The following is a 23,617-nucleotide window of genomic DNA, read 5'->3' as shown; positions in this document are numbered from 1 at the left end:
ACAATTATCAAGGTGACAGTATTAGGAAGTTTTAAGTCTTGAAATGGTTTAAAAAGGTAGGCTTTCTTTTTAAAACTGCCTATATATTATATGTCTGTAGCATTGGTTATAGGGATTTTTTTCAATTCTGTAGCATTAATTTTTTGATGTCTTTATTAATTTGTTTACAAAAATCTCTTATATAGGCATCGGCGAGCTGTGATGGTTCTGTCAGAGTATGGAAAATTGCAGATCAGGTAAAAAGCCTGCCTTTCAAAGTTAAGTGTTTTATAAGAAATTGAGGATTTCACAGGGAGCGAGAAGAACTGGACTGAAATAACCCTACTGGAATTGGGTTTTCTTTTGGAGGAAGAAATCTAACTGCACTTTACGGAATACTTTTGTCTACTGGGAGAAATTCCAAAGCCTGATTATGAAATGTTGCATGGGTAGCTATGGATTGTTCTTCCTGTCTGTGGAATCCCTGATTTCTTCCATTCATCTTTCTTCATTGGCCAACGTTGTGTATTTTGTCCTCAGCACATTCAGAAATAACGCTTCTGTGTAAAGATAGCAATTGACATCAGATTCCTTATTTCAGAATTTCAGCTCATTGCTTTCAGGGTTTAGGAGGGATTTTGTTTTAATAAACAACTATCTAGGTATATTTTGTTTTTTTTTTTTATTTTTACCAAGCTTCTTATGAAATAATGAATAACTTTTGGGATTGTAGACTGACTGGTGAAGGTGGAATAATGCTGAGATGCTACACAATATCTTCTTTTATAAGTGACCTGGTTGGTTAGTGTCTTTAGGAACATGATTACTTTGACCTGAGGTTAGGAAGAGAGCGATTTCACTTGCCAGGATGATTAAGATGATGCCCATGATGATAACATTTTTCTTTGATGGGGGACTTTGGATGCAACGTTGCTTCAGTGTCTCCTGCCTTTGGCACACATGCTTCATTTTCTAAGGACTCGAGGTTCTGCTCGGTGCATTTCTGCCTTTTAGATTTGAATGAGTTTAAGGCTATTGACAATGGACTTGCTATTCCACCTTTTTGTTTGTTTGTTTTGCTTGTTTGTTAGAAAATTCACAACAATTTCTCAGAAGGAGGACATAAATCATCGTTTGAAGAACGTAATTTGTTAGAAATACGGTCTTTGGGCTCAGCTTGACAATATTTGGCTGAAATAGTTCAGGGCCTGTATGAAATCAGATTTAGTGAGAGAATCAGATTTAGTCTCTGCTCTTGGAACTCTAAGGAACTTGAAAAGAGGGTTTCAAGTGAACATTTTAATAAGGCAATTCTGCATATGTATGTAGGATTATTTTTGCTAAATGCTGTGGAATTATTCCTGTAAATACAGTTGAAATTGTACCCCCGTACTTGTGGATTGCTACTTTTTAAAACAAAAGCATACTTCTAATGTGAAATCTCATGTTCCAGACTGACAGTGGGGGCCTTTTGAGGCAATTACATTATCGATGTCCTAAGACTGTGGCAATATGATGTATGTATCTGTGCTGTAATTTGAGGATATGGCCATTCATTCTTTATACTGCTGTGGCGAGATTCAGGCTGATGCGTGTCACCTTGCTGCAGTTAATCTGGGTTTGACAAATGCATTTTGACTGGATTTCTTTATAACCTAAAAATATGTGAGTTCATTCGTTCTGTACTTGGTTAAAAACACTTGTTCTGTGATCTTATTTCTGTTTCAAGTGGTTGTATTGTCATTAAAATAGTTTCAGCTCTCTATTGGCAAGGTATTTTTTCAGGGTTGTTTTTTTTTAAGGCAATATGTACCATTGTATTTGAATGAAAGGCATTATTTCAGTTCAAAAACTGGTATATCTTATTTCCTTTTAGGTTTTTTTTCCACACTTTTCATTTAGGAATTTGTACTATACAGTAGATTTTAACAGAGCTAGAAAACTCATCTTTTTTTTTTTTTTAATATTTTGTTTTCAGACATGCACGACAAGCTGGCCGCTGCTGCAGAAATGTAATGATGTGATAAATGCTAAATCAATATGCAGGCTTGGCTGGCAACCTGGCAGCGGAAAGGTAAGTGACGTTGTTTTAGCCACATCTTAATCCTTTTCTCTTTGGGAATCCAACAGCAGAATTCAATCTGGGGAAGTCCAAATTGCAGCTCCTGGGGCTAAGGAAAATATTTGGGGTGAAGTTCACTTTTAGGAAAAATAACAACCTGGAAATGGTTACTTGTTTAAGCTCCAGACTGTGTTTGGCAGTAGTCCAGCTGTCAGCCGGAAACAGCGTTAAACAGTCATGTTGCGCTGAACGGGAAGGAACATTGTACACGAGGGAAACAATCAAATTGCTCACAACAGAGCATCAAAGGAGTTCAGTCTTTCTCTGAGTAAATTCTGCCCTATCAGTAATCCTGCTCTGTAAATATTTCATTAGTAAGTTGTTCCGTGTCTCTTCACCTGAAGAATGAAGTTGATTCTGTTGTGACTGAGGGTGGTGCTGGTACCTACTACAGGTCTAGTGCATTGTGCATGTACTACTGCAATAGTACCGTGTATGGATCGCTAATCAAAACGGGTTGGGGAGTTAGTATAGTGCATTGTGCATGTACTACTGCAATAGTACTGTGTATGGATCACTAATCAAAATGGGTTGGGGAGTTAGTATACCTATATAGATGTCTCTATAGCATGTAACCTAGAACACCTCTGCAGCATCTGGTAATGCAAAGGGGAGAGGAGGAAGGAGCAGATGAATGTGAACCTGTACAAAATGAGACATCCCCTGCGGTGCTTGAGGTAAAGGACAGGGAAATGAGTGAAAGTTGGCCATTTGGAAAAATTGTTTTATGGCTTCTGTTCTTGCCTGTGATAATAGCGTGGCAGAAACTATTCATCCTTTATTGACATCCCCCTATGCTGGATCTAAAGAGTATTTTCCAGTACTTTCTCACAGTTCTTACCTGAATAGTCTTGTTTCCGCGACTTAGCCTTTGTGTCTGTCTACCCTCTTCAAAATACCTGGCTGCTATGATAGCATTGTGCGTAACTTTTCTGTGGAAGGGAGAATGTCAGCTGCAGTACAAATTGTTTCAATATCCATACTGCATAAAAGCGAATACTTTTAATTTTTAGGTTAATTCTTCACACACACACACACACACGTTTGAAATGTAAGTATTTGTCTTGCTTCTCTAACAAAACAAATTGTTGAAGTTTTTTAAAAAACCCAAATCCTAAAAAAATAAACTGGCAGTAACATTTACGTAGTTTTGTGAAAGGTGAAATGAGCTATTTCAGGAAACAACTATTCAAGTAAGATTTATTGAGAAATTGTAACCTGATCAAAAGAGGTTTGAGGAGAGAGGGAAAAGGAGAACGTAAGCCTTGCACTCAGAGCATTGAAAACTATTTATACGTGTGTGTTAGCTGTTTCATAAATAAGAACTTCTCACCTTATGGTGCAGCTGTCATTATCTTCAGTTTTCTGCCAGAAAGAAATGAAGATTAAAATCAGGCATGCTTTGCTATGTTGCATGTGAAAAGCATTAAAGAACCTCGTAATTCAGGTTACTTCAGCTTTCTTTACGTTCTCAGTTGTCATTGCTAGGGTGCTAGAGAACCGTTAAATACTGAGGCAGTCACAACTGTGATACTTCTGAATGAAGGAGCTATGCTATTTGAATGTTCTGTTTGAAAAATAACTTGCTGTAAATTGTGTGATTCTTGTTTCCTTTGAACAGTTGCTGGCGATTCCTGTAGATAAAGTTGTTAAACTATACAGAAGAGAAACCTGGGATAGTCAATTTGATCTATCAGATACATTCATCACACAGGTAGGTACATAACCAGGTGCTTGCTAAATCTTCCATACTTTAAATGTTATTCTGCTACAAATTAACTTCTGGACAGTCTATCTTCCCCCTCCTTGGTAACAATTGCTCACATTTTCTATTTCATTTCTGATGCTGTTACTTTATTTTGGAAAACAAGGCAAGAGGTACTAGGTGAGAGTCAAACATGTCTTTATGTGGCTCTGATTCACCTCTTTCATTTATAGTAAACCACTCGATCTCTAAGGTCTACTGGTGAGTCACTAACTGCAGCTGAAGAACATCTGTTTTCACAAATTGCTCTAAATACATAGCTTTTTAGAGAAACTGTCAAGAGTATTATTTCTGTACAGAAATGACTTATCAGTTGTTCGCTTCGTATTTTATGAAGCTGAAGTTTAGCTACATACTAGCCCTAACTGTGCCCATCTTCTTTCTTTTGACCTCATCATATACTTGGAAGCCTTTGGGTTAAGGAGGACCACTTTCCTAGTGTTATTAAGATAACAGAATACACAGACTTGGATTTTAATTTATGTAACTGTAAACTGTATTAAGTTCAAATTAAATAAAGCTGTTTAGTGCTGAGTTTGCGGAATATACTATGCTTCTGTCTACATGTCTAGGATTGGGTTTTGTTTGACCTCATGGCAGCATTTAATGACAGAAGATGGATATTCTTGGAAAAAAAAATTGTGCTATCTCTAAAGAATGATTCTTGCAGGAAACTATCTAAAGCCACCTCTAGTACAGGAGGGTGGATATGATTTGCTAAAGATCATTATTATTTTTTTTTTTTATTCCAGAATATCTGTCTGTTTTAAGCTGCAGAATATGAATGCTGTGCATGCATTGGTAATTTTTTTTTTTCTTCTTTTTTTCCTTAGCCTTTGAATGTAGTGTCCTGGTCCCCTTGTGGGCAGTATCTGGCAGCTGGAAGTGTGGATGGGAGTATAGTGGTATGGAACGTCGAAACCCAGGAGTGCATAGAGAGGTATTCAGTGTTGTTCTATAAATCCCTAAGTACATGTTTTTACATGAAATAGAATTTTGTTATCTTTTCTGTAAAATTTATTTGTGCAAATGTAGAACTCTGCCTCTTGAAAAACCTTAGTAAGATTTACAGGGCAAATCCGTAAGTTTTCCGCTAATGTTCCACTGAAAGCAAGCACCCCAGGAGACAGCATACGAAGGCTCGGAGTGAAGAATACTGTTTGCCTGGCCTCATCAATGGTCTCCTGGCTGGTGGTGGGGCTGGGAGCAGATCCACAGAGAGGGAGGGAGCCAAAGCACACAGGTCAAGGGAACTGTGTCACATCTGGGTGATGCTGGGAGGCAGGGCCACCGGTCAGTGTGGGCTTGAGCAAAGGGAGCACGAGGAGGGTTCTGCTCTTGTGCAACCTGAGTGAGGTGCACTAATACTGCAGTTCGTGCGCTGAAGGGGATTCAAGGCCTTGCTGTATCGTTTCTGTGTTCTGCAAGGAAGCAGCTTCCACAAGACTACAACTCTTGGTGGTAGGTAGAAATGTGGTATTGTTTTGCCTTCCCCTACCATATCCGGTATGCACACAAGTATGTTCCGATTCATGTGATACACTGTTTTCCTTTCTGCATAGCTAGAAGGATCTGGAAACATTACATTCTTAGAAATAGAATAGGGAAAGGAGATGAATGTGGATTTTGTTCAAATTCCATAGTCTAGTTTTCTGTGTGCAAATATCTTGTATTACTTTTTTAATCTAATAGTTGATTAAAGGATAGTTTTGATGGAAACAAATTTTTCTCACGTCCCAAACCCCAAGATCATTGGCAGTAAGATGTATTTTCTAAAGGGAAAGGGAAATACAGATACATCAGTCAGCCATCCTCACCTGTAGGCAAAAAAGGACAGAATGACAAATTGCACTTTATCTTGGTTAGTTAAAGCATCTCTCTTTCAAAGAAAGAAGGAAAAAAAAAAAAAAAAAGGAAAGGAGAAATAAAGTATGATTTAGTGAGGTAGAGAAGGGATGATTTATGTCTGAATATTTTGGGTAAGAAACATGATTGTTACTATAACACCTATGTTAAGAATTGAAGTCAGATTATGTAAATAATTAATGAGAGGATATTTTGTGAGAATAAAGGGTGGAAAAGATAGAGGATTAACTCATCAGTTTGATACAAGAGAAATAACTGAATGGTTCTGGAATGGATGACTGCTGGGGCATTACTTTGTCTTTTCTATGTGTATCAGGAAGCTGTTTAAAGAATATGATTCTGTTTGATTTTTAAAGCTTAAATGATTTTCTCCATAGAAAAGGAAGACCTGCTTGAGTTTTTTTATGGTAGCTGTTTGTTCTAAAGGTGACCTATTAATTTATTTTGGGTAAAATCACTTTCTAATACTAGCAAATATTACCACTTTTTACAATAACTCTTGGGGAGATTTCTGCCCTGAGAAGCTTACTAAAAATCTGTTATTTTTATATTCTTTTTAGGATGAAGCATGAGAAAAATTACTCAATTTGTGGACTGGCCTGGCATCCCAAATATAGGCAAATTGCTTATACAGATATTGAAGGAAATCTGGGGTTGTTGGAAAATATTGGTGATGGAAAGAAACCAAATGACAAGGTGATCAGTGCCAATTATTTCTTGAATTCACAAAATTATTTAGGTTACCAAATTATATTGAAGGTTCTGTTTTGTGTGTTGAAAGTTCCTTCTTGTGTGTTAATTTCTTGAATTCCATGGCCAAAAGAAGTTTTATAATGATTGTTAATCTGGTTTTAGGTTGCCAGTACAGTGACAAAGGACTACAATGATCTCTTTGATGGAGAAGATGACGACTATTTAAATGGAGATATGGTTGAACCACAGTCTTCCCCAAAGGCTGGAGCTAATGAAGATGATGACGACGATGATGACCTTATGCCAACTTCAGGCCACCCGAGGCGGGCAATAATTGATGATGATGATAACTCCCTAGGTACAGAATGAACTAATTTTCCAGAGCTCTTTAGTGCTGTTATTGGGATGATCTCTTAGAATCTTCTACTCAGATATATTCTGCCTTATTTTTCCAGAGAAATCTTGACTGTTTTAATTTTTCTTACCTATATTCTGACATAATAATATGAGTAAGATTTTAATTTTTTTTTTTTTTAAACTTCTAGATATTGGGATGATAAAAGCTAATTCCAATCTTCTTGAAAAGGAAGATGATGATGAGGATCAGACCGGTGGCTTTCCAGCTTTACCACCATCGTCTACACAACAACCTTTCTATGATGGGCCAATGCCAACCCCCAGGCAAAAGCCGTTCCAGTCTGGCTCCACTCCTGTACATCTCATGCATCGTTTCATGGTAAATCTCGCTGCTGTGTGGTTATGTAGACCTAGTTGCTTTGTTAATATTGAATGTTGTCCAGTTCTTGCTGTGTCTTAATCTAATCTTTTCCAAGATTTTTGATTTTTTTTTTTTTAATACTTGGCAGTGTGAAGCTAAATAGTGAAACATAGCTTTGTGTTAATGCAAAGACTGCATAATGTTATGGTGTACATTTCGATTGCTTTTGGTGTGAAAATAAATACTTGGCTTTAAGGTAAAAGCAAGCTATACAGTTCGTACCTGTGCTATTGAGTTCTGGCAAACTTTTTTACAATTCTTTTTTAGCCAGAACTTGTGGATATTTTTGTGCTGTTAAGACTTGTACGTTAATCATCCACTATTTCTTTCTAACTGCAAGTTCTTCACACTTAATTTTGTAAGGAGAAAGATCGCTAAGCAGTGGGAATGAAACTAGTTTCTGCCTAATTCAGCTGTTTTAGAAACTACAAGTCCTGACTACACAAGTCTTCAGTCTTCCTTCTGCCTACTGTTGTTTCACATGAAAGTTATAGCAGGCTGTTTTAAGCCAGTATACGTGATTTGTTGGTTTTTTTTGGGGGTGGTGGTTCTTTTTAATAGGTATGGAATTCTGTTGGTATCATTCGCTGTTACAATGATGAGCAAGACAATGCTATAGATATAGAATTTCACGATACCTCCATACATCATGCAACACACCTGCCAAACTCTCTGAATCACACGATGGCTGACCTCTCTACTGAAGCTATTTTACTAGCCTGTGAGAGTGCAGAGGAACTTGCAAGGTAAGTCATGACCTTGCTCTGCAAAACTGTAGTATGGAATTATGCTCAACTTATTTCAAATATTTTGGCTTTTAATTTCAGCTTCTATCACTTTTTTTTTGAGGTTTTTGGCTTTTGATTGTGCTTTTTATTTATGGGACCACTTTCGAGGAGGATTTTCACATCCACCCACTTGAAGACCTCAGGAATATTGAAAGATGTAATTTGTTTCCTGAGGATTTTTTTTTAATCTCTTTTTCAAAAATATATATACTGGAAACTTCATGCATTGCTAGCTCGAAGGAAATTGTAAACATGAACAATAGTTTTTCAGTCTGCTCAGATCAAAGATAAATCGTAAGGGCTATGCTATTTCTTTTCACACTGTTGCTAAGGAGACATGTTTGGAGATATCCAAAGAATTGTAAGTGTGAAGAACACAAGTTTATGAAAACCATAGAAAGATTTAAGCAGCTGGGCCAGCTAGACTCTGTTCTTGAATTCAAGATAAATAGCAACAATATTTTATTGCTGATTTCTCTGGAAGTATCTTGAAGAAAGAATTTTCTTCTTATTTTCACACAAACAGCATTGTGATAATTTGAAAAACTTATCCTTTAAGGATAAGTTGAAAAACTTTACCTTTAAAAGTATTATTTGTATGTATTTGTTGTCTGACTCTGAAAATGTCAATTTTTTTTCTCAGTGGAAGTGAGTAATCTCTCAAAAACCACAGTGTCTGTGAATTGGTCTTGAGCAGTTTTCAATTACTAAGATGACAGAATTGAAGTTCCTAATTTTTTTTCTCCCTTTGAAAGACAGCATGATATGACAGACTTGTAATGAGGGCTGATATTCAGGAGTACCAAGCACCTTCAGTTCTTATTAATGTTAATTAAGCAGGACACTTACCTGTTTCCATCTAAGAAAATCTTCCCTCAGACCTTTAAACTGTCTCCACTTCAGGCTTTAGAGGCTCTAAATCTACAGTGCGGGAGGTCAAGCTGGCTCTTCGATGCTTGAATAATACAAGTAACACCTTTGCAAATGGCCACTTGTAGTTTGTAGTTCCTTTCTATGACCATCACAGATTCCACATCTGATAAAAATGTAATATATTGGCGTATTTTCAGATATTGTGTATTTCTGCACGTTGATCTATTTGACTATTGTTCTTTCTCTCTGCTTTAGCAAGCTCCACTGCATTCATTTTAGCTCATGGGATGCAAACAAGGAGTGGACAGTGGACATGCCGAAGGATGAAGACATTGAGGCTATCTGTCTGGGTCAAGGCTGGGCTGCTTGTGCCACTAGTGCCTTGCTAGTTCGTGTGTTTACAGTTGGAGGAGTTCAGAAAGAGATCTTCAGTCTCCCAGGTCCAGTGGTGTCTATGGCAGGACATGGAGAGCAGTTGGTGATTATTTATCACAGAGGTAGTTTTCTCCCTTCTGTCTGTTTTTTTGAACTGGGGTTATGTTTTCAATCCTTGTCTGTTACTGGTTTCAAACAGTGGTTAATTTGTATGTAATCACCAGAAGTGTTTTATTCTTCTCAATGATGTTTTTACTGTCACAACCCATGGATCTTTGACTTCTGACAGCAAAGCTTACATTTTATATTACATGCCCAGATTAACCTGTGGGGAAGGGGAGAACTTTATAACAGTGACATTAATAGATTAAACTTGGATTTCAGATACGCCGGAATGAACTACTATGGGAAATTAGGGAAGCAGTTGTTATGCATGCTTTGTATGTCCAAAATGACAAATAGTCACTTGTCTGATAGTGGTATTCATGGATAACGCTGCATTAGAATTAGTTGTTGATTCAAAACTTAAATTTGCCAAGAGACAAGACAATTCTTTTGTTTTCTAACATAGTCATTGAACAACTTCTTCATAGGTACTGGGTTTGATGGGGACCAGTGCCTTGGAGTACAGCTGATGGAGCTAGGAAAAAAGAAAAAACAAATTTTGCATGGAGACCCTCTTTCTCTTACAAAGAAATCCTATTTGATATGGGTTGGATTCTCTGCAGAAGGTATGAAATGCCTGCATGAGTGACGTTGAGAAATCTTGACACTATTGGGGGAATTTTGGAAGAGAGTTTGGCAAACTAATGCCCTTTTAGTAGACACTTGACACTTTTTTTTTCAATCTCTTCAATGCAAAACAAAATTCCATTTTCCTATTCTTTCAATATATTCATTAGAAATCTTTTATGTGTTTCTACTATGAATGAAATACAGTTGATCGTTATCAGAACTTGTTTTCCCGATTGGTTGCCCTTCTCAGCAAAAAGAAATAAACTGCCTTAGTACACCATAACAGGCACGTTCAACTATTTTGGCAAAAGCCTCCCCCCAAAAAAAGTTGGTAGCTTGGGAGGAGTTTTCATGATAATCAGAAAAAGTAATTACAAAATAGCTAATTTTCTTTGGGACTCTACCTAAGTAGTATGAATTTGATTTCTTCATAAAGGGCTTTAAATTTGAATTTGTCGGTTGCCTAGCAGTAGTGTTGACTGTCAGAAGGTGGCGCGTCTTCCTAGGGAAACTAATTTTTCCCAGCTGGGTTGTACTGTTTGGGTGAGAGGATGTCGTATTTGAGATCCATTAGCCATCGCTTCCCAGCAGTATCCACCAGTTCAAACTCACTCGCATTGTAATTAGTTGCCTGTCAGAATAATTCTTTTCATTTGTAATAAACAGGTACCCCTTGTTACGTGGATTCTGAGGGAATTGTGCGGATGTTGAACCGAGGACTTGGGAATACTTGGATTCCAGTGTGTAACACGAGAGAGCATTGCAAAGGAAAATCTGATCATTATTGGGTAGTTGGCATCCATGAAAATCCCCAGCAGCTCAGGTCAGATACTTCCCAAGGAAGTGCTTTGTTTGTCTTGGTTTTAAATTACAGAGCACTTCTTACTAAGAGAAACTGGAAACAACTTTTAGTAAAACAGGTGGCTAGTAAATATGGACAGTAAATGATCTAGTTCATAGGTAATGTAATTCTGCATGGATATTTCATTACTAAATTGGTTTTGAATAAACTCATTAGAGTTTTATAATTTGTAACTGACTGATTTTTGGCTTTTTGCCTTGGCTAACAGGCGTGTGCCCTTCATTATGAAATCGCACATCTCTGATGCAGACACATTCATAAGACTGCATTTTGCTACAGAAACCTACTGAAAAGTTATGGTTGCTGTTAGGAATCTGCTTCTGCTGTTGATAGTTTTTGGGATTGAGGTTTGGTGGTTGTTTTGTTTGTTTGTTTTGGTTGGTTGGGGTTTTTTTCTATGTTTTCCCCTTTTGTCCCTTTGAGAAGCATCTAATCCTGTAACTAATCTACATCATCAGGCATAGATAAATCAGAGCTGTCTGTTATTGTATTAATATTTAAACTATGGCCATGAACAACAATTTTGTAAGTAAAACTGCTCAAATATTTAGTTGAGAGTTAGCCATTACTTTCTAAAATAGGGTACTTGTGATGTCTAAATAAGTTTGTTTCACTTTATTGTAACATGTCCTGGACATTTAGTTTCTAAGCTTTGTTTGTAGTCCTCTTTATTCAGGGGTCCGTGTCTTTTTCCTACCATGGCAGAATCCATCAGCTCACTTATTTTACTGAAATTTAGACTCTTTTACTTTGCTAGTCATGCATGATTGTAGAGGTTGCTGGGAGACTGCATTTTATTTAAATTTGTGACATTCTTTGTAATACTCTGCTTTTTTGTAATAAGGGAAATAATTTGATATCACTGGTAAATGTCAATTCACTGTCTGTTTCTTCCTCCAAATCATTAAGTAATGTTGGCCTCCAGAAAATTCACCAAAAATGTGCGGGGGGCATCACATTTATGGGGTGGTCAACTGTGAGTCTGTCGTCATGAGTTTTTTCCTTCTACTCCAAGAAAGAGAGTGCTACTCTGAGTTGCGAAGAACATTTTATTCAAAACCACCAGCTTATTAAAGATAAGAAGGGGGGAGGGTGGTTGTAGAAACACCATATGCCTTAATTAACACAGATAGCCAGAACACTAATGCTTCCTGTTCTTTTTTTTGTTCTTTTTTTTTTTTTTCTGGTGTATTGAAACAGTAGCTTGTAAAACCAGACACTTTTACCAATGCTACACTGGTGCTGCTGGAAATACAGCTCTTCTCCAATCAATGTTTTGCTTAAGTGATCGTTACCAGAAAGTACTATTTTAAATATAATGAAACAATAAGCCTACGCTTTTAGTATGTGCTTATCTGTTTCACCTCTCTTTTTTTTTTTTCTGCCCCTTCCCCCCCTCCATGTGTGTGTGAACACAGCACTCCCCTCATGAAGTCCAAAGCTCCACATCAAAATAAATGGTAGACATGCCTGCTCTTGTTCCAGTGGCCTTCAGTTGTTCAGTAGTTTCTGATTTTAATAAATTGCATTTCTGTTTTGTAATAGCTGTTAAATTGTGTATTGTGTGAGGGAGGTCTGTGTCTGTTATGTGCCACATCTGGAGTTTCTAGTGTGAAGAAGAGCAGCACGTGCTTTGCTGTTTTTAAAATCTTTTATTGGTTGCGATGTAAAAATAAGCCTTTGTAATGCAATCTTATATATTGCTATATTTAAGTCAGTAATTTAATTACTACTTTTTAAAGAACAAATCCCCTTAAAGTGTCTTGCTTCTTAGGAGACATGATTTGGGTGCAGAACAACTGGTGACTGTGGGTGTTGAGGGTTGTATGTGTCTTTTTTGTTTCCCTTGCACAGGTGTATTCCTTGTAAAGGCGCTCGATTCCCTCCTACGCTGCCACGACCTGCTGTAGCAATATTATCTTTTAAACTTCCTTACTGTCAAGTTACAACAGAAAAGGGACAGATGGAGGTATGGAATGGTGTTGAGTCCACAGCTGATAGTCTCAGATGTCTCCATAGCAGGGATTATACAAGATTCCTACTAATCATCTCTACTATGAAAGAGGGTGGTAAACTCTGAGTAAGACATGTGGCTAAGGAGGTTATTTGGGTTCAGTGTTTTATATAACTTTTCTGGTTTGGTTTGGGCCACAACTGTTTCTAGAAGAATACATGATAAAGCTGCTAGAACTGATGCAAGGTTATATTTACACATAATCTATTTCTGACCAATGAAGTCTTTCTAGCCCTCTCTTCTATTTTTCTTAGTGGGTAGTGATTAATGTTCTAGCAAGCACCAGATTTTGGGATCCAAATTGAGACACTCCCCTTGAAGGTGCCTGGTTTTTAATATTTTAGGCATAACAAGATTTCTGGAAGATCTTTTTTTGAAAGGCGTACTAAGGACTCAAATTCATATAATCACTGAAAACATAGGCCTTCTGGCTCGACTTATTTTCTTCAGGTAGAAGCTCACTGAAGCAAGATGTACTTGCGGAGAACTTCAAGAAGAATATCTGTATTTATTTTTTTCATTTTAATAGGCTTAAATATTTCAGTCTTATGGTGTTCAGCTGTACTGCACAAAATAGAAATGAACATATAATTCTAACCTCAACCTTAGAGACAGTGTGATGCTATTTGAAATTTATTGTCTTTGATAGAAATGTAGATAAAAAGATTCAATCATAAACACTTTGTGATTTTTAATGAATTCTCCTTCATTTGTTTCAAGTCTTTTTGTTTATCTGATAGAGTATGTCTTCAATCCCCACTCCCAAAAATAAAAGAAGGAAAATGCCAGGAACTGTTAATATGTACTTCTGTGTAGGTAAAGGAACAGATTATTCCCTTTATGTCTGGTGAAAACATACTGGTTTTGAGTAAGTTTATAATTATTTTGTAACAAAGCTAGCCTGGTCTAGTAGCCATACTAGTATTTCACTGAACAAGAGTCTTGTTTTCTGATTACCTGTCTCACAGATGATGATTACTCCTGCAGTTACTGAGTTATTCTGGAATACTTCCAATTTGCTGTGGGATGGAAGTTGTAAGATCAAATAATCAAATTGTTCTTGAATTGTCTGCCCTGGTAGTATACTGGTGAACATGGAGGTCTCATCGTGTTGAAAGCCTGTAATATAAATTGAATTTAACATATATGATGACTGTTTGGATCAGTTTGTATACAGATGGTTGTTAGTGTGGTCTATTTTTTCCTCAATAAGCATCGGCTTTTAAAGAGAATTGTTTACCCCTTACCCTCATTTTAAGATGAAAGGAACATTTAAGAATAAGTAGATAAAATATAATGCCTAACAATTTACAGTGTGTTATGGGCTGTTTTTTCCCCCCTGACCTCCAGCACGCATCTTTCTCCCTTTTTCAGGAACAGTACTGGCGTTCTGTTGTATTTCACAACCATGTGGATTACTTATCAAAAAATGGCTATGAACTTGACGAAAATGCTAAAAGTCGGTCAGTGAAAGAACAGCAAGAACTTTTAATGAAGCTGTTTGCTGTAAGTACAAATAAATAAAAAAATATAGAAAGAATCCCTGAGACTTTATTTTGAATAGATGGCGTTTGATGTAAACTTTGATGTGATTCCTCTTATTAAAAGTCTGGCTGGTGACTGGCCATCCAGCTAGTTCACAGACTACGATAAGAGGTGGACTGCAGTTAATGGTTATTGCTTATCAGTATTAAGTGTGGGAGGAAGAAGGTAAAAAAAAAAAAAAAAGAGAGAGCTTTTTCTTTGTTCGTGCTTTGTCTTTATGCATTCGCTCCACCAAGACCATAATATTCTGGTCCTAGAGTCTTGAGAGAGCTGTGTAACTGTGAAGCGTGTAACTCAAGGCTTCTTTTCTTTCAGCTTTCTTGTAAACTGGAGCGTGAATTTCGTTGTGTGGAACTTGCTGACCTCATGACACAAAACGTTGTGAATTTAGCTATCAAGTATGCTTCTCGCTCTCGAAGACTAAATTTAGCTCAGCGTCTTAGTGAAATGGCAGTAGAGAAAGCAAGTGAATTGGCAACGGCACTGGAAGATGAAGAGGAGGAAGAGGATTTCCGAACACATTTGAACGCTGGGTAACACAAATTTCTGTGATTAAAAACCTGGGAAGATTTTTGCTGATCTGTTAACATTTTGGTCCAGTTGATGCACTTTTGCTATTCTGGACCATAGTTTGCAGTGTATCTGTTCCAAAGTTTGTGCTGCTCTATTCATAAATTGTACACATAAAATGGTACGTTCCTGTTGATATCTTGCGAGGACTCATTAGTACCACGATACTAACACCAAGTGACATATCTCCACTCCCAGCTTAGTGTCCATCTAGGTACAACAGCTTCAGAGGCAAAGCAGATTCAATACCAAGTGGCTCTGATGAGAATTTTTTTTTTTTCCCTTCCAGTAGCTTGTGCTGGTTTGGTTATTTGTCTCCAACCTTTTCCTCTTTGTCTCAGTCTCCCTATCTCACTTCATTCCACACCTATCTTAAAATCCTTCTATCTTTCTCCAGCCCTCCTCTCTTTCAGTATCCCACCTCTGTGTATCCTATTTAGTCTTTTTCCCTCCTGATTAATCCCAGCTCTTCAAAGCTATGGAAATACGACAGGTTTGCTTTGCATTTTTTTCCCTGCTGTATCTGTGCTATCTGCCTTTCCTCTCCTGCCTTCATCTGCTTTGTAAAGCATGATGAGGCAAAAGATGTGTGTGTGTTTTTTTGGGTTTGGTTTGGTTTGGTTTTGTTTTGTTTTTTTAAATATAGACAATACAGAAGAACTGTGTTCTTCCTTGGCCCGTGGATGGTACAGCTATAAGGAAAGTAGTTGCTAACCACCAGTCTGATAGTGCAGAAAAAATGTCGTGACATTTTGTCAGAAGCAATGTCTTCCTATAGCAATTTTATGTATGAATTTTGGAACTTATTTAAGCGAGAGGAAGCAATAAGTCCCTGAACTTATCTGTAGCATTTCCCTTACTCTTCTGTGTGAAACTGCACATTTAAAACTCCTTTCTAAATGCTCTGCCTTGTTCTTCTGGATCACGCGTGGGAACTGTAATCCCACGTGTGTAACTTCAGCCACTCCGAGGGTTAAAATTCATCACAAACGCTATACTGTTCTTCATGCCAGATTAATCACTGACATTCTGCTTGAAAGAAATGAACCTTTTATTTATGTATATACAGGCTTTAGTAATCAGCAAATATTAGGAAGGAAATGCAAGAAATGTATGTACTGCAATACTGGGAATTTAGAGAATACTCAGATTAAAACTTGCTGCCTAAGCTTCAGACTGAAAATATGCACCCGTGTTACCACCTGTCTATTTATTCATGTATGCAGAAAAGTAATCTGGTGTTGCTTGTGATATTGGAGGTATCCATGCTTAAATGGAGATTATGGAAGAAGTTTTATGTTTGCATTTATATCTGCAGCAAAGTGTTCTGGCAATAATGGCGATGTTGTCATGCACTCTGAAGAAGGTAACAAAAGGTTGCTGTTTCTGTTTGGGCGGTTGGTGCTGTGCACGGAGCTGTTTGAATGCCAGTGCATGTGCTTTTAACGGAGTGTGAATTTTGGGCGATTTCATAGCTGTGTGTGGTCTTTCTTAAAACTACACAAGTACCACTTCAGGCATCTGCACTTGGTGTTTCAGAGTGAACTGAAGTGGTTAATGAATCTTTTATTTTATTTTTAGTAATCCTCACAGTTTAATCAGAGATATAATGCAAATAAATGGCAAATGTTATTGTTCTTATTTCCTAAATTAGGTAAGTAAGTTAGCTTTCCATTGTTCTAGTTTTCCTTCTGAATGTGGTGACCGCTTCCTTTCTGATGAATTCCTTTCATCTAGTTACAGCAACTCTGCCACGGAGTGGAGTCGACTGCCGGTCATTTTTTTCAGGACGAAGAAATGGAAGATGCTGAGGAAACTGATGTCTGTGAGGAAGTAGAGGAAACGCCAGAAGTGCATAAACAGAGTAAGAAAAATATATTCTCTGAATTGGCTGGAAGCTATCTAGATGTATCTTGCACAGACTTAATAAGGAATTCTGGAAAATTCCTAGATAATTTGTTGTTTGGATAACTCAGCAGTCTGTAGGACTATGGAAACAATGGGGTTTTCTGTCTCTGGTTTTTGTTGTGGCATGTTTGGGGTTTTTTTTGTTCTTTTGACCTAAAATTTAGGAAAGACAGGCACACCCCCAGTCATGGGGCACCACAAGTGAGGTACAGGAGATTTGATTTAGAAACCATTTGTGTAAATAGAAAATCATCTCATTTGTTCCAGTGAGTTTTGAAACTCTGCAGCTGTAGCAAGGACTAGGTTTTCTACTGCCTAGTTAGAACAGATCTGGTAGTTTCTGATCTGTCTTATTTGGGTGTTGATGTGTGAAAAAAATGCACAGGAATAATGAGGTGACATGCAGTACCTCCTGCCTCAGCTTCCTGTTACCTGGAATTCCCTGTGGGAGATGAGCAGTAGTGCCTGCCTGAGCGAGGGGATGTGTATTCCCACCTGTGCCTGCAGTTGCTGCAGAGAAACAAGTTTAGTGTATGTCATCTGCTGTGTCGCAGCTTGCTTAAGCATTGTACTCAGTAACTATTTGAGGGATCCTTGGGGAGTCTTTCTTTTGTCTGATACTATTTCTAATGGACCGGATCACCTTCTGAAATGGTTACTTTTGTTTCAGCTCAAATCTCGCAGAAGTTGAACTGATAGACAAGTAGTTTGCTGGGTAGGCTTGAAGGAGTAAATTTAAGGTTTAAGGAATAAGTATACAACTCTAAGTTAAATCTAGGTAGAGATAACAGATGGTTTTGTAAAAATGTACGTACAACTTGAAAATGAAAAGTCATGCTTTAAAATAAATATAGATTGGTTTTCTGTAACTAACTTGTCTGTTTGGGATTTTGTTTTTAAAGAAGTTATCCTATTACATTTTATTGCACTTAAATGTGTACCTCTTTGTTTCTGAAGGGCCAAATCCTTTCTCTAAAGGTGTCACTTCAGCAGAGGTGGCTACTCCCAAGTCTGGTGAGTAAATCTCCATTTATTCCAGGATGAGAACTTTTTCACGCTTCACGATACCTGCTCCTGTTTTTATCCTCCGTTCTCCCATTAGTACAAAAATCTAGTGCTTAACAGTGTTGTCAAGTGGGTAACTTGCACTGATGGTTGTTCCCGCATTTTTAAGAGGCTCCCTATTCCTGTTGATGTCTTCATTACCTAATGATATTTCGTAACACCATTATGATAGCCAGGCAGATAAGAGATTTAGGATTTGACACAGCTAAGGCAATGTTATGAAGGCATTATTTGGGACAGGGGAAAAATGGGAACAATGATCAATTGTGCTTGTGATTATTAAAACAAATCATTTATCGGTTGCACTTACAAGGCAGTGTTAGTAACCCTGCTGTAGAACTGTGAGTCTGAGCAGACACGGGCAGAATGCGACCTCTTGCTGCTTCTTGCTTCTTCCCTCCTGCCAACCTCTAGCAAGAATAATAGGAGTGGAAACGGATTGGGAGTGGAGGAAGTACTGGATCTTCCTGTGGATTTGTATTTTAAGCTGTTGGTCCTGTATGGCATTTCTGATGACTAAAAATAGCTGAGCATGTATAGTACAACCTTCATGGGGTTATTAATGTGTCTTTCTCTTTATCTGACAACTTTCAAGCCTAGTGGGAACTTCTTTTATTTGGTGTGGAATAGTTGATGCCTTTGATTTACTTCTCCTCTTCAATTGTCAATGAATAGAGGCTGAAACACACAATGAGTGTTAGCCTTGTTCTTTGGAAATGAGGCTGATGTTGTTTCATCTGCTCATCTAAAATGTGCACATAGCTTCATAGATTTTTGTAAATGTATGTGTGTACACACATGCACACATTTTTACATTCTTTTTTCTTTCCTATTAAATAGTTGTAATTGCATCAAGCAGCCAAGGACGAGTGAATCCCTTTAAGGTAAGAATTTTGCAGCTGGTTTGATTGCGGTATTCTGAAAATCACAACAGATTATATCTGAAGTTTACAGTGTAACTATGACAGCTATCTTGGAAGGACAGAGGAAGCGAGTATGACAGAAAATAAATAAAATGTCTATTTATTTGTTTTGCTAGGTGTCATCTAACAAAAAGGACCCAGTGGTCCCCTCAACAAATGTTCTAGACACTATGAGCAAATTCTCGAAGAAAACTTCTTTGTCTAGCAGTCGAGGTGTAAACAAGCAGAACTCTCCAGTTATAAAGCCTCTGATTCCCAAACCCAAGTCCAAGCAGGTAACGTTTCTAGTCTTTCAAAGTGAATTGAATTTTACCTGCTTTTATCAAGTATGAAACCCTGTTGATTGAGTAAAGCATCTTAGGTGGCAAAGTTCATTTAAGCATACTGCAGAAAATCTAAAAGCACACAAAACAGCAAAAAAAAATTTTCAGTTCTAGAAGTTACATTCTGCACTGAATCTTGTGCTTTTATTTTAAATAGTGTTAACATCTGCTGTACTGAAACTGGATGGATTAGATGCTATATTAATGCAAGTGATTATTATCTCTTTAGGAAAGGCTTGGTTTTGGTTAGGCTATGTGGTACGTGTTGTCTGAGACTGAGGTGTTGCTGCTTTTTTCGTTGTTTGGTTGGTTTTTAACCCCTCAATTTCTATAGGCTTTAGCAGCCTCCTTCTTCCAGGCTCGTACACCTAACTCTAGTGAAAAAACAGTGGAAGAAAGAGAAGTAAAAACAGGAAATGAGTCCCATGAAGTCAAAGTCACTGCACAGGAGAACACAGAAAACAGAAGGTGAGTGGACACTTGCACCTCAATGCCATATTCCAATTTAGAGAGAATAGCAAGTCCAAAACCTATTTTTTTTTTTTTCCTGAAGATGTTGGACTGGCTGAAGTAGTGTAACATCAAGATTAAAGTGGCACATTTGTGAACTCGCTTCAGAAATCTAGTAAACCACTACTTATACTACACGTATTATCAAACCAACCTGCATAAAACACATTGGTTGGATTTCCAAATTGCCACATTACAGTCACACGGAAAGAACAGAGAAAAGCATTCTGTTCATGAAATCTTTCCCAGTGTGCATGGCAGTGTTATTCAAATTAGAAGTTTTGCATTGGCCTAAGACAAATACATGTGTGAATGAACAATAAATGAACAATGCAAAATGTAATTTTAGGGCTCTAAGTAACAATTTTTGCCTTGATACTACTTAGGCGTCTGATAATTTATCATTCAAATGTCATTAAACCATCTTGCTGTGCCTGTTCCAAGTACAGGAAATAGTTAAACATCTCTAGCAAATCTCACAGGAGGCCTGAAAGCTAAAGGTTTTATGCGAAAGTGTAAAAGCCTTATTTTAGTGTGTTTTTTAAAATGTAGAACAAACAAACTTCTATCACCTAAGGAGCACGTCTTTTCAGAGCTAAGACTCTAATCTGTCTTGTTCCTCTGGAGCAGATGTATTTTCGAATAGTCCCAGTTCTCATGAAACTTGCATTATTATAATCATGTTTCATTTAGGCTTCATTTAACTGAGGAAGATGAAGGTAACTATTATTCATTTGGACTAGCATTCTTTTCATTAACCTTTACAGATAATGTTCTAAAACAAGTGGCAAGGAGAATTGTGAAAAGGATTAGCTGAAAGATGCTAATATACATACTCCATTTTTAGGTTGATGGGACCCTGTCAGAAAGGAAGAGAACCATTATGCTTTGTCATTCTAAAACTGAAATGTTAATCTCCATATATATCACAATTTTAATAAAAATGCTTGACTTGAACATGCTGACAAGGCAAGACTTTTAAGCATACTGCAATAGGAGAAAGCAGACTGCTGCTCTGTATGTCCTTTCTTTCAAGAGCAAAAAAATCCAGCTAGGTCTTGTTTAGAAATACTGTTTTGGGGGATATGTTTTCCTATAACCTTCTTAAATGGACAATTTTTCTGTGTTTGTTTTAGACCAAAGACAGGATTCCAGATGTGGCTAGAGGAGAACAGAGCAAACATTTTGACAGATAATCCCGATCTGAATGAAGCAGAAGTAATAAAAGAAGGCATGAGTCGATTTAGAATGCTGTCATCAGAAGAAAGAACAGTAAGAAAACATTCTCTAAATCTGGGGGTTTTTTGAGAATTTTTTCCCCCACTGGGTCTCTTGGTTGTTTTTGGTTAGGAATTTTTTTCTTTAAATTCCACTGTTCTCCATCTTCATGCACTTCAGTTTTGAATTGGGCCATGACATATACTTTATGAAAATATAAACTGTCTGAATAATAAATAATAGCAGAAAGCAGCTTTTCAAAGTGGGGCATGAGAGAGAAATGTAATCAATGAAGAAATAACAAAAGAGAAGGGAAGGAGTTAAAGGTGACATAACCAGGCTTAATTCATTGGGACTTAAATTTGTTCTAAGGCCTTTTGGGTTTCTTATATGTCCAGAAAGACAACTAAGAGCTTCAGTTTCATATACAGGCTCAAATAAAGTACAGTTTTGAAGGAGAATGTTGTTCAAAAAAAGGAAAGTGAGGAAATTGTTCCTAACTTGACCCTTGTTAGTTCTTAACAGGAATTGTTTCAGTGCCTCCTTAGAATCAGAGAAATAAGGTGTATAAAATAAGTGGTGAGGTTTGTGGCCTAATTTGTAGTTTTCTGTTTAATGATGTACTTTCTTCAAAGGTGTGGACTGAGAGAGCAAAAGGCGGAACAGTTAATGATTCAGCAGAAGATAAAAAGAGAAAGCGTTCCACAGCCGATGAAGATGAAGTGAAAAAGAACCAGGAGCAAAAATCGGAGGACTCAAATTTACCCAAAAAACCGAAGCCTTTAGATCAACCTACAAATGTCAGATTGTCAGCTTTTGCATTTAAGCAAAGCTAAATAATGTGGTGCCTTGTCAGCGTCTGTTTTCTGAGAACATTAGGTAGCTCTGTATTGAGAAATCTGCTGCCGTACTCAAAGAGCGCTAGCAAAAAGAGTGCCTTGCTCCAAAAAATCTTTTAGAAAGTATTTTATTTTCAGTTCTTGTGGGAAATGTTGAATCCACCCTCCTGATCTTTTGCAAGTTACTAGTATAAAGCTTGATAGCAAAACTAGTACTAATGGACCTGCTGCCTAGAAGCACAATTCCACACAGCGTTGTGTAGCTCTGTGCCTCGATACTTGCAATATTTGATGCTAAATACAGCTTAATCATTCTGAGGAGGATAAACTATGTCCAAAAGCTGTCCTATGGTTTTAGAGAGGTGAAGTAATGGCTTCTATACCCTTCCTTCTGCCTGCTGCAAATGCTTCTAAGAGAAAGACAGCCAAGGAAATAGAAGTGAGGAGAAGATAGTGCAACACGTTGCTGGTGTTCAGCTGCCTTTTCAACATCTGTGGCTGTGACGGTGGCAGAGAGCAGCCTGATATGGGCAGGGAAAGAAAACCAGGGCAGAAGCTGAATTAGGAAGGTCGGGTGTGCAAAAATGAGCCACTCCAGACTGTGCACATTTACTTTCCCAATCTGTGCCTCAGCAGGGTCCAGAAAGTGCTCAGAACTTGAAACTGTGTGTATTGTTGTATGTAATGTTTGTTTTTAAAATAAAATGTGAAGATTTGTTTAAGGTGGTGGTCTCCTTTGCAATTTTTGTAATTAAAGTAAACAGACTTCTACCTACAAGTCATAAGGCAGTCGTATTTACCCTTCTCTGGAGAAAAGGCAGTATGTCTAATGTAGTTGAAGCAAACTCAAATTTTGAAACTTCTTTTAAGATAAAGTAAACCAATTTAACTCTTTAGCATAACGACTGAGATGGAAGAATTCTCAATTATTTTTTTTCTGAGTTTGCACATCCTTTCAGCATTTTCTTTTTTCATTCCTGTTCATATTATTACTGAAAAGGCAAATGACTCCATTTAAAACACATTTTTAACACTGATTGAAATCTGTAGATTGAAGATTTGGTGAGATTTCTGTAAAAAGCCACTAAACCTTAATATAAGGTATCTTTTGCAAGACTTTTTTTAGCAATTGTTATTGGTCGCTTTGGAGAGAACAGTTGCTGTTTTCACTGTACGTAGAGAATGGGGATCGTGATGTCAACCAGGAATGGTAAATACAAATAGAGAAAGACCTGAAGAACTGTCAATCTAAATGCTTTTTTAATCCACAGTTGTTATATATTGTTACACATTTTATTTGTTTAATGCTGATAGTACACAGCAAGTAATAAAGTAAGTAGTAATTAATTTTCTGTATTGACATAATGCAGGAAGTTCAGAAGAGTAGTGTCATATTATAGTGATTTTTTTTTTTTATTATTTTTTTTTTCCCCCTACATTCTTTGGAAGGAAATGACTGTGTTGGAGACTAGAATTTTTTTTTTTAGGCAGTAAAGCATATTTCCACATTTGGGTGTATTAGAGAAAAATGGAATTGCATTGCCAAGACAAATATCCTGATAGAAAAGTCACTATGGGCTTGGTGAAGTGCATAATGTTTTCTTTCTGCTAGACTAGGTTGTTCCAATGATTACGTGAGCATCTTGACCGTGGTGCTGGGAGATGGGCTGGATGTGAATGGATGGCCTTTCCTTTCATCTGTGTACGTGTAATCCACATGCAAGCCGAGCTGCCTGTCAGGTGCCCTGTCTGCCGGCCAAATATGAGAAGTGAAGTCACCCTCTGCAGTAAGTAAGCAAGCTTTTTGAGTCACTCCTCAAGGCTCCTATATAAAGGCCGCATAAAATTATTTGAGCAAGGTATTTA

At 37.4% G+C, this 23,617-nt stretch overlaps 1 protein-coding gene across 1 annotated transcript in view; it reads left to right on the top strand.

Moving 5' to 3' along the window:
• Positions 1–21,748, top strand: part of WDHD1 (WD repeat and HMG-box DNA binding protein 1) — a 29,075-nt gene extending 7,327 nt beyond the window's left edge. Inside the window, 22 exon segments of the mRNA XM_009698531.1 lie at positions 186–236; positions 1,958–2,053; positions 3,723–3,815; positions 4,700–4,806; positions 6,293–6,428; positions 6,588–6,783; positions 6,971–7,161; positions 7,765–7,949; positions 9,120–9,361; positions 9,833–9,970; positions 10,641–10,797; positions 12,691–12,805; positions 14,225–14,356; positions 14,711–14,928; positions 16,703–16,737; positions 16,740–16,829; positions 17,831–17,887; positions 18,779–18,822; positions 18,978–19,136; positions 19,519–19,652; positions 20,831–20,966; positions 21,548–21,748. Coding sequence (XP_009696833.1) covers positions 186–236; positions 1,958–2,053; positions 3,723–3,815; positions 4,700–4,806; positions 6,293–6,428; positions 6,588–6,783; positions 6,971–7,161; positions 7,765–7,949; positions 9,120–9,361; positions 9,833–9,970; positions 10,641–10,797; positions 12,691–12,805; positions 14,225–14,356; positions 14,711–14,928; positions 16,703–16,737; positions 16,740–16,829; positions 17,831–17,887; positions 18,779–18,822; positions 18,978–19,136; positions 19,519–19,652; positions 20,831–20,966; positions 21,548–21,748 — 2,913 coding nt within the window.
• The last annotated feature ends 1,869 nt before the right edge of the window (positions 21,749–23,617 follow it).

This window comes from Cariama cristata, unplaced genomic scaffold, assembly GCF_000690535.1.
Source record: "Cariama cristata isolate BGI_N322 unplaced genomic scaffold, ASM69053v1 scaffold6574, whole genome shotgun sequence".
Classification (NCBI taxonomy): Eukaryota; Metazoa; Chordata; class Aves; order Cariamiformes; family Cariamidae; genus Cariama; species Cariama cristata.
Note: the sequence above shows the minus strand (reverse complement) of the source record. Positions and strands in the feature narration are given on the sequence as shown.